This window comes from Pinus tabuliformis, chromosome 6, assembly GCF_031772625.1.
Source record: "Pinus tabuliformis cultivar Carrire ecotype Pingquan chromosome 6, CPIR1, whole genome shotgun sequence".
Classification (NCBI taxonomy): domain Eukaryota; kingdom Viridiplantae; phylum Streptophyta; class Pinopsida; order Pinales; family Pinaceae; genus Pinus; species Pinus tabuliformis.
In genome coordinates, this window is record NC_142292.1 from 859,589,625 (window position 1) to 859,608,332 (window position 18,708).

At 39.2% G+C, this 18,708-nt stretch overlaps 1 protein-coding gene across 2 annotated transcripts in view; it reads left to right on the plus strand.

Annotated features, from left to right (window-relative positions):
- The first annotated feature begins 1,648 nt into the window (after positions 1 to 1,648).
- Positions 1,649 to 18,708, plus strand: part of LOC149261604 (ABC transporter G family member 35-like) — a 46,972-nt gene continuing 29,912 nt past the window's right edge. For both annotated transcript variants that reach the window (XM_089422433.1, XM_089422435.1), the window contains exons 1-6: positions 1,649 to 1,743; positions 1,991 to 2,044; positions 2,139 to 2,229; positions 2,333 to 2,634; positions 2,914 to 3,195; positions 3,288 to 3,604. In XM_089422433.1, coding sequence (XP_089278559.1) covers positions 1,651 to 1,743; positions 1,991 to 2,044; positions 2,139 to 2,229; positions 2,333 to 2,634; positions 2,914 to 3,195; positions 3,288 to 3,604 — 1,139 coding nt within the window. In that variant the 5' untranslated portion in view covers positions 1,649 to 1,650. The remainder of the gene's footprint in view (positions 1,744 to 1,990; positions 2,045 to 2,138; positions 2,230 to 2,332; positions 2,635 to 2,913; positions 3,196 to 3,287; positions 3,605 to 18,708) is intronic.

Here is an 18,708-nt window from a genome sequence, read left to right on the forward strand (position 1 = left end):
CCACCCTTAAGGTTCCTCTGTTCTTTGCCAGCTTTAAGAAATAAGTTCTTGCAACCGCGCACCAGTGGTATCCCACCTTGAGTTTCCTCTGTTGTCGGCCAGCTTCAATAAATAAGTTCATGCAAGTCCGTATAATTTGTCTGGAAGAAAAAATCATCTTTTGATTTAGTTGAATGGAATACTTGCTGGATATATCGCCTTTTGGGTTAGTTGAATGGAATACTTATTAGCTGGATATATCATATATGACTATACTACAGTGTGGTTGTGGTTTAGTGGTTGCGATGGGGAATTGCCTTGTAAAAAGCCTAAAATCAAAGGTTGGCAGGAGTAGAACCCTGTCTGTGTGAGGAAAGCTGTTTGATTTCCAATCCTCTTCTTCAAACCACACTTTGGTTGAAGCCTTTCCGCTATTACAAGTCACTCTCAACACCTGGCTTTCGTAGAAGCTCTACAGGGTGGAAATCAAACCAAGAACCTCCGCTCAGCAAGCCTGACTACTCTCCCACTGAGCTACATGCTCCTTTTGATATCAAAGTGTGGTATGGTTTTCTAACAAAGTGTTGAATCTATTTCTTTATCTTTTATAGTTAGTACAAAAGGAAAACCAATCGTTTCCACCCTTCCGATTCCTCTGTTTTCTGATACCTTCAAGAAATAGGTTCAGTCAAGGCCAAGTAAAAAATTACTTGAGTATCATCTGATTACATTGCTGTTGGACCCTGGCTTAGTGGTTGTGATAGAGTGTCACCGTGCAAAGAGTGCAGGCTCAAGCCTAAGCAGGTGTACATAATGCTTTCAAAGAAGATCAGCGAGATCCAGGACAACAAATTCTATGCCTTCAGAGAAGAGCAGAGAGATCCGGGACTCTCTAATGGCAACCGTTTAAGATTAAACACCCTATTGACACGAGGTAAGATTGAAATTGACAACTTGACATTTGACCGCATAAAATATGGTGTTATTGTGCAGGGATTTCTTAACTACATGAAGATTTTGCCGTCAAAGAGGATGACTCTAACAATCCTCCATGATATCAGTGGCATCATCAAGCCTTCTAGGTAAGTTTTTCATATGCCCTTTGTTCCTAGATAGGTCAGCCATTTCAGAGACAATCTCCATTCTCATGAAACGTCATTGAACCGTTCAGAATGGCACTTCTTCTTGGTCCACCTGGTGCTGGAAAAACTACATTGCTAACAACTCTGGCTGGGAAGCCTGATCGTGATCTCACAGTAAGTTTAGGATCTATTCTAGTAAAATAATATTGTAAGAAATGCCATCCAAGTTTTAAATATATGGCTTAAGAAATTCGACATTGTTTTTTACTCTCAAATGTGCCCAATTTTTTCGCTGTCTATATTTTAGTACATCAACATTTAACAAGTTTTCATAAGTGACTCTACTTCTTACAGAAAATTTATCTTTTTCATTTTACAGGTCACTGGAGCTGTAACCTACAATGGGCACTCATTAAATGAATTTGTGCCTCAAAGAACATCTACTTATATTAGCCAGCATGACTTGCACCTCGGTGAAATGACAGTAAGGGAAACATTGGATTTTTCAGCGCGTTGTCAAGATACGGTGAGTGCTTAATTTTTTTCCCAAAGTTACAGCATTTTCCCATTGAATATTGAACCCATGTTTATGCACTGCTTTCCAGAGCTGCTGCAAGAACTTTCAAGACGTGAAAAGGAGGCCGGCATCAAACCGGATTCGGATGTTGATGTCTTCATGAAGGTAGGCATTTCTGCTAAAGAGGAGTGGTGCTATTCAATGCCTCAATTAACTCTTGACGATTCTTGTGTCATCGATGGGGTTTTGGTCTGATGGTAAAACTCGATGTTTATTACCAATATTCGAATCCTGAAAGATATGCTTTGCCCCTAGTGACCTGTCTCGCCCGTTCAAACTAGCTATTTTGCCCAAGTTCTGTGATTTCAAAATTCTCACTTATTGCAGAATCATTTTTTCTTATTGCCTACAGGAAACTTCAATTGAGGGACAACCAACTAGCCTTTTCACGGACTATGTGTTAAAGGTTATTCGTCAAAAGCTTATGGGATGAGGATGTATCAGGTTTTTTAGGCATATAGATTATTGACATAGATTGCCGTGTCCTTGATTTCTTCCAGGTTCTGGGTTTGGACATTTGTGCAGACACAATGGTTGGAAATCAGATGCGCCGTGGAATCTCTGGAGGCCAGAAGAAGAGGGTTACGACTGGTGGGCTAAGCAAGAATAGTTCCTTGGCACCACTGAAAATTTGCATTTGCATAATATAGTAGTGCCAAAGCAATTGTCTGATCGTTTGATAAGATCTGTGCAGGAGAAATGTTGGTCGGTCGTGCAAAAGCTCTTTTTATGGATGAAATTTCAACCGGATTGGACAGCGCTACGACTTTCCAGATCATCAAGTGTTTTCGCCAAATTATCCATCTCTTGGATGCGACAATGTTGATCTCTCTTCTGCAACCTGCTCCTGAAACATATGAATTATTCGATGACATCATCTTAATGTCTGAAGGAGAGGTGGTTTATCAAGGACCTCGAGAATCTGTGCTTGATTTCTTCGAGTCCATGGGCTTCAAGTGCCCAGAAAGAAAAGGGGTTGCTGATTTCTTACAGGAAGTAAGTATAATTTCTGATACAATTATGTTTTGTCCTGTGGATTGAGAGTGGTAGTTACAAACTATCATCTATATCTCAAAACAGAAAGATTTACAGCATTTTCACGGATATGATTGCTGTGGAGCTTGATAACTTTGTGAGCTACGACTTACCAGGGTTCCTTTCTATCTATTTACAACATTAGTGATTAAATGGATTGATTAAATTTGTGTTGCAAATACCGCTCGTTAGATTTCACTTCTTAATTGCATCTGCGCTGGAGCTACTTAAATTTTACAGGTGACCTCGAGAAAGGATCAAGAACAGTATTGGGCAGTTGAAAGCCAACTCTACCGTTACATACCTGTCAAAGAATTTGCGAAGGCTTTTCATTCATTTCATGTTGGCAAGAACCTTTCAGAAGAGTTATCACATCCATATGATAGGAAAAAAACCCATCCCGCTGCTCTTTCATCTTCTAAGTATGGTGTCAGTAAAACGAACATATTCAGAGCCTGCCTTTCCAGAGAATGGCTGCTTATGAAGAGAAACTCTTTTGTATATATATTCAAAACAGCACAGGTAAGTTGGAATACAAATTATGAGAAGGCATGCCATTTTTTTATTCACTTAACGGAGATAAGAAGTATGAATGCTGACAAACAGATATGCAGATTTTAGTTGTAGGGGCAGTCACAATGACCCTGTTTTTACGCACGGAAATGCATCACCGAACTGTTAATGATGGAAACCTGTACATGGGAGCTCTTTTCTATGGACTAGTTCATATAATCTTCAATGCTTTCCCAGAATTATCCATGACAGTTAGCCGTCTTCCAGTTTTCTACAAGCAAAGAGACCTTCTGTTCTATCCATGTTGGGCTTATGTTTTACCAACATGGATAGTAGGAATTCCACTCTCTTTGCTAGAAGCAGGCATTTGGGTTTGTGTTACATACTATGTTATCGGTTTTGCACCAGCAGCTGAGAGGTAATTCTTATAGCTTCTGTGCCTAAATGAATTTGTGTCCTTTTTTCATTGATCATGGATAGAAGCATAACATCAACCTTTTGAGTATTCGGTGGATATGACTGGGGAGAATGAGAAGTCTGATTGATATATTTATGATCAGTACACACACAGACGGGCCAGTTTTGTAGATATATAAGATTATGAAAGAATATATTTTGTGGTTACATGTAGGCTATCTTCAACTCGTGCGTTATGCAAAAGATGCTCAGCAGAGAACTGCAAAAAAGTCAGTTTCTAGAAGTGCTTGTCGTCTTTTTTTTAAATGTAGTCTTAACTCTTTAATATTTTTGGCTTTTCTGGGAATATTTCTGATCAATTTTCTCTGAAATTTGGAAAAGATGGGTAGATTTGTTGGAATTACAAATTTGAGCGTGTAGGTGTAATTTGCATAATCCCGTTGTAGTTTGCATAATTCAAGTGCTATAAGGATTTACAAAATTTTTTTAAGGGTACTGAATTCATTTATGCATCTAAAAATACATTTAAAACAACTAAAAAATCACAATCTCACCAATTTGTATCCAATCTCACCAATTTGTATCCGTAAGAAAATTGCGGTGGTGGAAAAACCAAAACATAGAACAATTAGACTGTACTTTTTAATGCAGCCTATCTGGCTAGTCTACAGCATCTTTGATATGGCTTGGCTATGCCAGACCTTGTTTACATTTTACCTTGTTTCTGCTCTAACCCTCAGGAGTCAACATTCAAGATTCGTGACCAATGCACAATTGTGCTCCCAAATCACTAACCCACAGGAGTCAATATTCAAGATTCGTGACCAATGCACAATTGTGCTCCCAAATCAAAAGCCCGAATGGCACACTCAGTGTTACTACCTTGATCTTGCTAGCGATCACTCGATGCAGCTAATTCTAGGGATTCTCAAGCTTAACCCTTCTTGGTGAATACTTGATGAAGCTAAACAAAATGCGCAACTAGTGATTTAAAATTCCCACTTATGGCAGAGCCTCTCGCAGTCACAATGCTCAGCTCTGTTATATGATCAAGTACGATCCCCAAATTTCTAAACAACTGCAGACTTGGCATATGAATCCCATTGCGGTTGTTAAACTTGTGGGTCTTTCCAATCTCCATGGGCTACGCCACCTATCCCTCTTCTGCAGACTTGGCATATGAATCCCATTGCGGTTGTTAAACTTGTGGGTCTTTCCAATCTCCATGGGCTACGCCACCTATCCCTCTTCTTGCTCACTTACAGACTCTTCGTGGTTCTTGTGCTACTGGTGCCTTTTACACAGTTTTATATAATGCGAGATTTGACCAATGTCGTCGTCCAAAGGTACAAATACAATACAAAACTAATCATAAACCAAGAGTGAATTGTGTAATTCGCATTGCACACAATCATATAAAATAGCATGACATTTCATAGGTTACGTGATACGGGTTTAATGCGTCGCTTCCTATTCGATACCTCAATATAACACAGGAAGCTAACAGTTAAATTGATACAAGCAGCAACTAGAATTTGTATTTCCATTATTCCGAGTAATTACATAATCTAGCGACAATTTACAGACCTGAGAGCCTTATCTGTCCATGGTGTGTTTACTGGGATTCGAGTCGAGGTCTCCACAGTTGGTTTTTTTTTCCAGCTCTGATTGTACACATTTCTTTGATGCTTTAGGAAATATCCTTCCCGAACAACGACAATTTAGACATTTGTCCCAACAACCTAAAATTATCTACAACTCAGCTGCACACTTGTGATCTCTACAAAGGGTCTACAACTCAGCTGCACACTTGTGATCTCTACAAAGGCCGACTTGGCCACAATACCAGCACACCAAAACAAACTAATAACCGACATTCTTTTAATGTCCGGACACATTGTCTTAATTTTATACAAATTATAATTTAGGGAATTCCTTCTCCTTTGGAAAATTTCGTGACCCTCTTGGGGTTTAGACAAAAATGGGTTGCCTAGGGTTAATGCTCTTGCATCAAACTCCCCAGTGGAAATTTATATGACCTCCTGGGCACATGTCTTCAAATTTGTTGCAGTCCTCCTAGATCCTAGACTTAGTGCTCCTGTTGCTCAGTGGCGTGCTTGCTCTATTGTTCTACAACTGTCCTTGTCCTTCCAGGTTCCCATGTTTTGCTTTGTTGCTGCCTTCCACTTGCTTTAATGCGTTCTCCTACAGTCAACCACAGTCAACCAAGTTCTGTAGCTGACTGTCTCTTCCTTCTCGCTGTACCATTTCCTAGGTACCTTCAACTTCCACAACTTCTCAATTTTAGTGGCCAGCTCGTTCTCTTGCTGGTCCAAACGGTTGGTGCCACTCATTCTCAACAGTTTCTTCAAAAATTCCATGGCTTCATTTTCCATCTCCTCATATAGTTCCCATTCTTAATTACAAAAATTTGATAACCTTTCACATTGCTTCTCTATGGAAAGTAGATTCGCATCTCTTGCAAAATAAATGGATCAATTGCAGCAATTTCTTTGTTCTTTAATTGTTGGTTCTCCTTCATTGCTGCCTCCAACAAAATATGCAGATTTTTTATTTGTAGGATGTTGTTAATTTCTAGAACAGGTTTCTACTCCATATGCCTTGGTTGACAATGGAACAAAATTTCATCTTCATGAGACAAACTTGTCTCATGCTTCTCCCTTTCTCCTTCTTCTTACAACATGTGTTGTCCTCTTCTTGCTATCCCTGCAGCCATTACATCATGTAATTTATCCAAAGTCAGATGGTTTAGTCATCCTGACCTCTTCATGATGCTTCTTGCCTTCATTCCTGGTGCAAGTTCCTTCAAACCATGGGTTGTCCAAACAGTCCTTCCTAAATTTCAATTCCTTTTCATATTGTAACGGCATCGCAGTGGAATTTTGTCCTCTCTCCTTTATGAGGCTGCCCTCCTCATATGCACTTTCTTTTATAACAAATTTCAATGGCTGTCCTTCATCTTACATTTGGCTACTTTCACAAGTTAACATTGTTCTATTTGTTGCCATGACTATCTTTATTAGTTGCTTGCAGGGTTGAAACATATTTCTACTTGCCTCTGCTTTTGAGAAGCAATTCCTGCACCTTCTCTTCCTTTTGGACAATCTGTCTATGCTCTTGACCTGCAAACACATATGATTTATCAGTTTTAAAAACATGAGGCCATCTAGCCTCTTTTGCTGCCTTCGTCACCAATTCCTCTTGGTGTGTATGGATCTTCTTCCAATTTCCTTTATGAGACAATGTTGCTTCATCTTTTATGATGAAAATTTTAAACTATGTAGCAGGGGTTCGCGAACCCAGGAGTGGGGTTCACAAACCTGTATTGGGTTCTTGTCTCCATGAACCGGGTGTTGGAGTGCTGGAATGGGGACGTCTCAAAAGAACCCATACGAACCAGGGTTCTTCCCATAAGAACTTGGTACTCCATAATCGCCGGATGGGTTTGTTCTTTGCAACGGGTGTGGCGCACCTCGATGTGGTGTGCATGGTGGGTTCATTTGGTGAAGCAGGGAATAAAAATTTGTCTTTTTATTAAACAAAAACCTGTGTTTTAACATATAACTAGAACCTATTGCATTTCTGCATTGTTAAGTGTTTGCATTTGGCATTTTCACACAGAGGCGGTGCAACGTTTGGTGAATCGGTAATTGTTCCATGAGCGACGACCAAGATTGTGGTGTTCACTGTTACCGGTTATCGTGTTGGAGTTTTGTTGTAAAGCATGTAATCATATACAGTTCAACTTGGAAATAACGCTTATCTTAGGGAAATAGGTAAGATTGGTTTATTGAGCATATTGGACAGTTGATAAGATAATTGTATTTATGTCTAACTAATGACCACAAAGTAGGTCAAAGGGACTGTTGAGTACAATGATGTCCATAAAATGCGGGAGAACCAAACAGTCTCCTATAAAAAATAAAATTCATGAATATCTAAGGTACAATGCAGGAATATAAAAGATACAATGTATGGAATGCCTTGACGAAGAGGATCAGACCCATCTCTCCTAACATCTGACACTGACTGAAGAGCGCTGAAAAAAAATTCCACAAAGTTTGTTGGCCTGATGAAGGGTCAGTGGGAGGTACAGAGTGTCCACTAATTCATTGTCTGGGGTAGTTTGTTCATTGCTGAGGTCTAGAGGACCTACTCAGTCTCCCAGGGACGGATCTGAGACGGTTTAGCTGTTGGGGTCTCGTGTGGTGGGGTGAGGTCCCACGAATCCTCACTAATCTAGACTCTGGATATGAAATGGTATCAATCGTTCTCTTTGTGCCCCTGTCTGAAGGTAGTACCCTGAAAAATGTTGTGATCCTCTGTGTGGGGTTTGGTCTGATGGGAGGCTGAAGAATATGTGCTCAGAACCTAAGAGCCTCTTGCATATATAGGGTCAAACATCTTTGATCGGGATACCTGAAAAAGTCTGTGAGGGTCTGAGAGTCTCTGAACAAGCAATGGAACCTTCTTCTGATCTCGTAGTAGATAGGGCATCCAAAAATGAAGTTCACCTCGGTCTCTACTTCCTGTAAATGACATACTTAACATATTTTGTCTGGCCTATCAATCTGGTGGTCTGTCTCTACCTGAAGTCTATGAGAACCTACTTTGAACTGGCCTAGAGGAATGCGAAGATGTTATGAAACTAGCTCAAGAAAAGATAGAAAAGATAGATCAACGCCTTAGAATTCAGCCTCTTCGAGAGGGCAACCTCCTTTACATTACATAAATGAACAATTCTTGGATTGATTCAAATGACAAAACCTCCTTTATATATATAGGAGTCTAAGGAGTCACAATATAATCCAGTCGACCCAACAATAATAATATAAAGCCACAAAAATAACAATAGAGGGATTCTATGGGGCACAATACTAACAATATGGGGGCAATAGGGGCACAACAATATAAATAAGGGGTATAACTACAATAGTAATGGGGTAATCACTAGTATTATAGGGACTCAACATGCCCCTCGCCTTCAAAAAAGTGTTGTCCTCAACGCTTGAGTAGTTCTGGATACTTTTACATAAATTTTTCATCCTCCCATGTGGAATGTTCAGCGGATAAGTTCTTCCACTTGATAAGATACTCTGAAATTGATTGATTTTGTAGCTGTCGAGTTCTTGTTTCTATGACTGCTTCCGGTTCCAATATAATTTTTCCTTCCTCGTCAAGTTCTCGCAATATTGTTTGAACTAGGAGCTTGTCACCTATAACCTTCTTTAAACATGAAACATGGAAAACTGGGTGCAATCGAGATGCTGCAAGAAGCTCCAATTTGTATGCCATAGTAACAATCTTTTGCAACACCTTGTACGGACCATAATACTTTGGTGATAATTTATTATCCTTCTTAGCTTGCTTGAGGGACATTTGCTTATATGGTTGTAGCCGTAGGAATACCCAATCACCTACATCAAAACTTCTTTCACTGCGATGTTGATCTGCCTGTTGTTTCATTCTATTCTGTGCCAACACGAGGTTATCCTTTAAGAGTTGGAGGACTTGTTGTTGATGTTCGATGTGATGTTCCACTGCCTGAACCTTAGAATTTTCTCTTAAATATGATGTGATGGATGGTGGTTGATACCCATAAAGTGCCATAAATGGGGTCATTTTTGTTGCTATATGAAAGGAAGTGTTATACCACCATTTAGCCAGAGGCAACCATTTGACCCATTGTGTCTGTTTATCAGATACAAAGCAATGAAGATATCCTTCCAAACATTTGTTTACTATCTCAGTTTGCCCATCAGATTGAGGATGATAAGATGAGCTATGAGCTAACTGAGTACCAAGACAAGAAAATAATTCTGTCCAAAAATTTCCAGTGAAAATGGGATCTCTGTCACTTACAATAATCTTTGGGTTTCCATGTAGCTTTTGAATTGTTTCCATAAATGCAGTAAAAATTGTACTGGCTTTAAATGGATGTGATAATGCACAAAAGTGTGCATACTTGGTAAGTCTGTCATGATGACACTCTTTCGCTCAGACTTGGGTAAACCTGTGATAAAATCCATTGAAACCTCCTCCCAATGTTGGCTTGGAATGGATAAAGGTTGTAATAGACCCAGTGTCTTAATTGTTTCAACTTTATTTTGTTGGCAAACCAAACATTCCGCCACAAACTTTTGAATATCTGATTTAAGGCCATCCCAAAAAAATTCCTTCTTAACCCTGTGGTAAGTTTTTAAAAATCCTGAGTGCCCTTCTAAGGGAGAAGTGTGCAATTCCATAAGAATCTTTTGTTTTAGCTGGGAATTCTTACAGAGGTATAAGCGATCTTTGTACCATAACGAATCATTTTGCTAGCTAAATGTATCAGACATACTGGAATCTTGTTGTAGCTTTCGAATAAGTGCCCACACTTCTTCGTCATTCTTCCATTCCTCCCTTGCTTCGTTTATCCAATCTGGTTGGATAATAGAAATGGCGCACAACAATGCTTCCACATCCTCATCCTTTTTTGAGAGTGCATCTGCCACCACATTTTGCTTCCCTTTTTTGTAGACAATTTCAAAATCATAACCCAACATCTTTGTGACCCACTTTTGTTGCTCTTCAGAGGATAATCTTTGTTCTAAAAAGTATTTAAAGCTATCATGATCCATTTTTACCTTGAAGTGTCTTCCCATTAGGTAGGGTCGCCATTTCTTAAGTGCATGGAGTATTGCCAACATTTCCTTCTCATAAATAGCTTTGCTTAAAAAATTTCCCTTGATTGGACGACTTTCAAAAGCAATGGGTCTTTCATCTTGCATTAGAACAGCACCAATTCCATTTCCTGAAGCATCACATTCCACAATAAAGGTTTTTGTGAAGTCCGGTGTAGCTAAGACCGATGCTTGGCACATTGCCTCTTTAAGATGTTCAAAGGCCTTTGTTGCTTTCGGAGTCCATGAAAATGCATCTTTCTTCAATAATGTTGTTAGAGGTGCTACTATTCTCCCATAATTCTTAACAAACTTGCGATAATACTCTGTCAACCCATGAAATCCTCGCAGATGCTTTATGGATGTGGGGATTTTCCATTCCTTAATGGCTTTAATTTTGCTAGGGTCTACCTTAACTCCTTCATGAGATACAATATGACCCAAATATTCCACCTCCTGGACTCCAAAGAAACATTTGGATCTTTTTGCATATAATTGTTTCTCCTCCAATAGTTGTAGCACCCTGTCAACATGTTCAACATGATCCTTCCAAGACTTGCTGTAGATTAGTATATCATCAAAAAATACTAACACAAATTTTCTAAGGAATGGTTTGAAAATTGAATTCATCAAACCTTGAAATGTTGAAGGTGCATTGGTAAGGCCAAAAGGCATGACCAAAAATTCATAATAACCCTCATGAGTTCTAAATGTCGTTTTCAGAATGTCTTCAATCTTCATTCTGATTTGATGATATCCTGAACGAAGATCCAACTTGGTGAAGTAAATTGATCCATGCAATTCATCCAGTAATTCATCAATGATAGGAATGGGGAACTTATCTTTAATAGTGAGCTTGTTGAGCTCCCTATAATCTGGACACATGCGCCATGATCCATCCTTCTTGTACACCAATACTACTGGAGCAGAGAAAGAACTTTGACTCGGTTGAATTATACTAACCTCTAGCATTTCTGCAACCATACGTTCAATTTCACTTTTTTGGACATAGGGATATCTGTACGGTCTGATGTTTGGAGGAACACTTCGTGGAATCAGATGAATAGCATGATCATGATCACGCATAGGTGGGAGACCTTTGGGAGTCTCAAATACCTTGGAATGATTGTCCAGGACTTTTTGGAGATCTGGAGAAATAGATGATTCCGATGTGGAAACATTTAGCGAACATAATTGTGCAATTACACCTCTTTGCTCCTTTTTTAGAAGCTTTGTCATACCATTAGAGCTGATTATCTTTCCTGGTTTCCCTGCAATACCCCTTAATTCAACTTCCTTTCCTTCCGTAGAAAATTTAATGAAAAGTTCTTGAAAATTAAAAGCTATTGTACCCAAGGATTGTAGCCATTGGACTCCTAGTACAACATCAACATCTCCCATTGGAATGGAAAGCATTGGGTTAGTCAATACATATTCTCCCATGGATAGCTTGATATTATGGCACTTTCCAGAGCAATTTATTTTTCCTCCATTTGCAATCATTACTTGACACTCTGGTGCTGGATATAGGAAGCAATTCAATTCTTTTGCTACCCTACAATGAATAAAATTGTGGGTGCTTTCTGAATCAATCAACACTATTACCTTTTTCTTTTTGATTTGTCCTTCTATCTTGATGGTTTGAGGAGTGGTAATTCCCGCCAATGCATTACAAGATATGGTCAGATTTATTTGTTCTTCATCTAGGCTTTGTTCTTGGAGTATATCCTCTTCTTTTGACATTTCTTGCTCCTTTTCTTCTTCCTCTTCACAATCTATGTAGAATAATTTCTTTTCAGCACACTTATGACCTTTAGTGTATTTGCTATCACAACTGTAACAAAGCCCTTTTTCTCTTTTTTCTTCCAATTGTTGTGGTGTCAACCTTATAGGTTGTGGAAGACTAGGGGCAATAACATTTCCGTCTTTATAGTTGTGAGTGGTATGCTTCCCGGTTGCCATAATTTTGCTTTCCATTTTTCTTGCTAACCTGAATGCCTTTTCTAATGAATCATTTTCTCAAAGACGAACATCATGTTGGATATTATCCTTTAAAGACCCTATGAACACATCAATCCTATGCTCCTCTGGAATATCTTTTATTCTTATGTTCAATTTTTGGAACTCCTCAATGTGCTCCATTATTGAACCCTTTTGTTTGAGACTTATCAATTGGCTAAAAAAAATGTTGCTTTTTGTATCCTCATAATGTGCTATCAATTCTTCCGTAAAAATTGCCCAAGTGATAAATTGTTTACGAGAGCAAAGCCATTAATACCATACAAACTGATTTAGTTCCAAATATAAAGTTGCCATACGTACCTTTTGTGTGTTTTGCACATTATTGAGATCGAAGAACTGCTCCATCTGTAATATCCATATGGCGGGATCCTTGCCATCAAACTTCCTCATATCGATTTTTGGAATATGATGGGTCTTCGATCCAACATTAGAGTCTATGGAATCATGATTAACATTTCTTTTGTTCACATCATGAGTTTCTTTTACAACCTTTTTCACCATTAGTAAGTATTTCTTGTAGAAAATTTGTTAAATCTGTCTTCAAATCTGTCATGTCTGTCTTCAAATCTGCCATGTCTCTCTTCAAATCTATCTCCGAATCTTCCATCTTAGCTTCCATGCCCTTTATTTTAGATTCCACGCCATTTATCTTAGATTCCACGCCATTTATCTTAGCTTCTGTTAGCTTTTGTGAGCGTGACATTTGTTGCACTTGTTCTTGTAATTTTGATATATCATGTAGCATTTATTCCTCTTCTTCATGAGTCATGCTAGAGCTTTCAGGTTCCTTATTAGGTGTTTGAATTTTCTTTCCTCGGGGCATCAGTTACTGATAATAATGCTTTACTATGCCCTTTGAATTCCTTCAAACCACGCTTACGCAAGAATTTAAAAAAAACTATACACCTTTTTTCACTTTGTAGAAGCCTGATATTGAATCTGATGTATCTCTGTAATTTCGGATCATCCAGTTCTGGAATTGCGATCTGTAGTAGCCTTCTGTGTCCTCTTTCCAATGCCACAAGTCTGACCCAAATTGGTTTCTCCAAAGAAGAGTTATGTGAAATCTCCCACAGTGACTTGATTATAGACTAGTTCAGTAGAGCAAACTTGTACGACATGCCACGTGTCACTGTTTCGACCTATGGATCTGAAAAATGCATAGAATAAACTAAAGTCCGTCCTCTTTCTGCACCTTCTTACGAAATTTCAATCCGATCCCCAGAGAAAAAGTTATGACGATTTCCCCCAGGTCACCTGTTTGGAATGTAATTCAGGAGTCTGCAAAAAGACCAACTTCCTCAGATCATATCTCCACAAATATAGCGCGAAAAGCTCTGAAATTTGGACCCAAGGTTCAGCATGATTTCTTCTCAAATGGGTTTTTTTTTCAACTTCTGAAACGTTGCATAAAAAAATTTATAGTGAAAATGCCACAATGACCTGTTTGGAGCAATGAAACCCTAGAATCCAAAGCTCTGATACCAAATGTTACGAAACCAGCTCAAGAAAAGATAGATCAATGCCTTAGAATTCAGCCTCTTTGAGGGGGCATCCTCCTTTACATTACATAAATAAACAATTCTTAGATGATTCAAATGACAAAATATTCTTTCTACATATAGGAGTCTAAGGAGTCACAATATAATCTAGCCGACCTAACAATAATAATATAAAGCCACAAAAATAGCAATAGAGGGATTCTATGGGGCACAGTAATAACAATATGGGGGCAATAGGGGCACAACAATATAAATAAGGGGTATAACTACAATAGTAATGGGGTAATCACTAGTATTATAGGGACCTAATAGAAGAGCATGCATCCAGTGGTGAAACGTATACTGGGGTCGAATAATGAGCTCGTCTCTCAACTCCAATAAGTTCTTAGAGTAGAAGGCCATCTTTGGGCGCAACCCTCCAGGAGGATTGACCCAGGTGACCTGGACAAATTGCCTGTAGATGTCCTCCCTGATGATCTTGTTTAACTCCTGTCTAGTAGGTACAAGGTGACCAAGAGCATCCAAGGAATATCGGAAAGGATGGAGATGATCCAACTGAATGCCCATTAACTCTAAGAGATCTGAAACCCCTATAAATAAACATCTAGCTCGGCCCGAGGGAATAGAACGAGCAATATTCTCAAAAGAGCAATATGCCAAGTAAGGGTAATGGTCCCTACTCTTTATTGAGTCTGCAAATCCTTGGACACGATGCAAGAATGACACCAAACTAAAGACTATCTCAAGCCGAAAGGGTTAAGCTCCAAACTCTGCAAGGATAATGTGCTGAGGTATTGTCTGCTTGCATCTAATGATGCAGTGGATAAGAAGAGTCTGGACTCTCTCAACTGAAGTGAAATTCGACTCAAGTAAAGACGGTCCCCAAATATTTGAGCCATATAGAATAGTGGGACGAATCAAGGTGTCCATGAGGCTCATCTTGGACGAGACGTCCTGGAAGTGATTGTTTGGTCAATTTAGTGTTGTCTAAATTGCAACTTTTAAATGTCAACCCGGGGCTCGTAAGCTGATGAAGTGATGGGTATTGTATGTACTTAGGCAACTATTTCTTAAGTTTTTGTCGTTTTTAACTTTTTAAGTTTGTTTTCAAATCTATTTCTCCTACAGTGATGTGATGGAAATGAAATAAAGTGAGTGAGGTGTGTGTGATTGTGATGAGTTCTAGATGATTCTTAAAGCTTAAAAGTAATCTACAAGAAAGCTTTGAACAACAACTGAAATGAAATTAACTCTTAAAGGAAAAATGAAGGCATCAAATAAAAGACCAATGGCATTGGCCCAGTACCTCTACTGCTGATAAAAATGAGATTGAAAATGACATCTACATTTAAACAAGAACAACTACTTTAACTCTTCAATGAAATCTTAAGCAATGTACAATCTAAGTGACAAATCACACTACTTAATTTTCCCTTAACCTTTCTGCCTTCAGCTGGATTGATCATATAAGAAAGAGTTATGAGCAAGTTAGCAATGTGAGTCTTAAACAAAATAACCAAGTTGCACTTAAGTGATGTTCTGGCTCCTCGGAAAGTTAGTTGATTATGATAAAAAGAGCCATTAAAAGATAAACAACTTGATAAGCTATGAGCAGAAAATAAAGTGCAAACTAAAGCAGTGATGCTAATGGAAATCAAAAACAAAGATCAGCAGTTTAGATAAGACGATCACAAATGCCACCAGCTGTAAAAAAGAAAGAAAAGAAACTGTCCCGGGCACCTAAGAAATCTGCAAAAACACACTGATCAGTCATGGAAAAGTGCAGAAATATAAATGGGCAGAATTCAAAGTTATATACAGCTATTGTACATGATCAAAACATAGCAATCAAAAGCATTCTGTACAACTATTATACATAAACTGATAAGAAGAAATGCAAGAAATGAAAAGCACTGTACAGGCCTTAAGTAAACAGGGGCCCTCTGCCTACTCCAGCCAGCTCAAAAGATCAATTAAACGCTCAAATGGAGAACAGTCTTCTCATATATTACGTAGCAAAATGGAAAGTACAGTGGGGTTCAAAATTACAAATTAGCAGCTAACTAATCAGCGTTCAGATACGCTTTATTTGTAGCAGAAAAACAAAACTAACTTAATCACAAACTACGCTATTCTATCAACTGTGTGAAAAACACGTAATCTAGCACAGTCCACGGATTTAGGCAACGGTCGTGGTGGGCATTAAATCTCCTATTGGATTCGTGTTCCCCATCATCTGCGTGGCTGAGGAAGAGGCCAGCTGTGCTTCACGTGCTCTAAAACCGAACACGCAGAGCCGTGCCACCGCCAATGACCTTTGTTGACCGTAGTTTCCCCCTCATTGACCATGGGTGTTTATAACTGATTTGGCTGAGCTGGAAGGACACACACCATGTCCTTGGTTCCACGCACTTGCCCATGTGGCTCTTCTGACCGGAGGACACCTAGATCATGCCGTTTAATAAAACGGCTGCGGAAACTGGGATCAGCTGCGGAAACCCTGTGTGAGCTGCGGAAAGTGCAGGTCTTGAACCAAAATTCTAATCCAACAACACAGTCATTAGCATAATTAATAAACCATGTAAAAGTCCTATAATACAATGATTTAAGCAATTTGATGGAGGAAATGAGTGATAAAGGAAGGAAATGAATGGAAAAGGAGGCTGAGAGGATGTGAAAAGAAGTGCAGATCTGAGGCTCAACATACCCCCACTGTGAGGATGTTGCATGTCCTCATGCAACCAAAACTTTGTCAGTGTTTTTCAGTCCATGTGCTCAGATGCTTCTGCCAAAACATCCAGCCTTCTTCTCTTTCTCCTTGTTGCCAAAATTGTCCTTGGTTTTCTGACTAAACACTTGAATTTCAAATTGATCAAGGCCCTGCTCAGTTTCTTGCATTTTCTCTTCAATTTTCTGTTTTTCTTCTGCCAGAGTCCTAGGTGAAGCATGGTGTTGTCATGGACAATCTTGTCCACCTTGCTTTGTTCTTTCAATGCCTCGTTTTCCTGTTTAATATGCCGGTTCAGGACTTCTAGCTCAAACACCTCTTGTTTTAGAGATTGGACTTGTTCCTCAAGAGGCAATATAGTGCTTGGACCTGCAACTGATTGCTCCAAGGTCTCCAAATAATTGTATGCCTCCTGCTGGTCAGGGTCAATGTCAGGTGTTTGTCTCGGCCTAAACTCGAATTCTTGAGGACTTTTTTCTCTTTCTTGGAAGAGACTTTCCTCTCGTGGAGGACTTGGCTCAATATCTAGCTGGATTGGAGTCTTTTTAGGTGTGCCCAAATCAATGAAATGTGACTGTTTTTCTTTAGTCACACTCTTCTTTTCTATAAGTCTACTGCTCCTTCTCACTTGTACATTAGTACTCTTTTGCTGACTGCTTTGTTTTTCTTTTTGTTTCTTCTTTGAGAGGGCAGTAGCTTGGAGTTGTACTAGTCTATCAGCCAAGGTTTGATAGTCCTCTTCTATTGGAGGTTCAGGGGATGAATATGATTCTTGGACAACTGCTTTCCCTTTATCCTTTTTCTGTTTCTTGGTTTTATCTCTCTCTACCTCTTCTTCTTGAATAGTCTCCTGAGTTTCTATAATGGGAGGATCTTGGGTTGCAACATCCCTTTTCATTCTCCTACTTCTTTTTGGGACTCTAGGAGAGCTGCTAGCGGAAGCTTCAGTTACCTCTTGAAAATGATTTCTGACTAAAAACTTTTCCCATGTATCATTGTTGTTTTTCAATTGGTCCTCTATAAGAATTCTAATGAACCCATGATGATACAAGTGAGGTTCAATATTGCCTATATTCTTTTGGACAGTAGAACTCATTTTTGTTAGGCTTCTTAACAGAAAATAAGGTAAATTGATGGCATGGCCCTCCATGAAGTTCATCATAATTCTAGCATGGTACATATACATAGTGCCAAAGCGGCCCTCACATGTGATAAACTTTTGAACTAATAACAACAATGCAGTCCATTCTTCTTTAATAACATGTACAGGAATCCCTTTGGTGAATATTGAAGTGTCCATACCTGGATTCTTAAGCATATTTTTCCATTCTTGATCTTCCACCCCTCTGTTCTTGAACCATCGGTCTCCCACCATAGGTAGATTAGTTGCTGTTGCTATGGAGTTCTCTGTGACTGTGAATTTCAGATCTCCTACTTCCACAGTATGTCCATTGAATGAACGAGCAAACGTTTTCGTTACCTCCTTATCATATCCTTTGAATTTTTGAATGAACTTCAACCATTTTGCCTTCTTTAACGCTTCCTTTGTCTGTGGGTATCCTTCTAGATACTTTGAACCTTCAGGCTCAGCTCTAAGCAGTTTCCCCATCTCAACTTCGGCTGAAGCTTTGACTGTGTTTGGATGCTCAAGGGAAAGACAAATAGACTACGACTGTAAGTGGAATAGCCACAATGTAATGCGAGGTAATACAGGTTGAAAACGGAACTGTGGAGTTTGAAACAGAGCTGCGGGGTTTGAGACAGAGCCGTGGAGTTTAAAACAGAGCCGTGGAGTTTACAACAAAAACGAGAGTAGAAATGGTGTGAGTGTGAAGGAGTGGAGGACAAGCACGAGAATGAGTTCAAATGCGTGCGGAAATGGAGTGATAAGGGAATAAAATAACGGCCAAATCCCTTGGAGTCGGACGGCTTTCATACACATTTCGGTTTTGGCTGCGGAGATTGTGGTGGAGAAGAGACGTAGTACGATAGGTCTCTTCTTCCTTGTACGGCTAATTAATAAAAGCGCAGTCTCGATTTGAGTTTAAACTAAGAGTGATTATGAGACCGTTATGAGGGTGTGAGGTGGATGAAGGATTATCATGGCAGAGAAATGGGATGATCTTTGCCTAATCATTGCATTTAGTGGCTCTGTCCATGATTAATAATT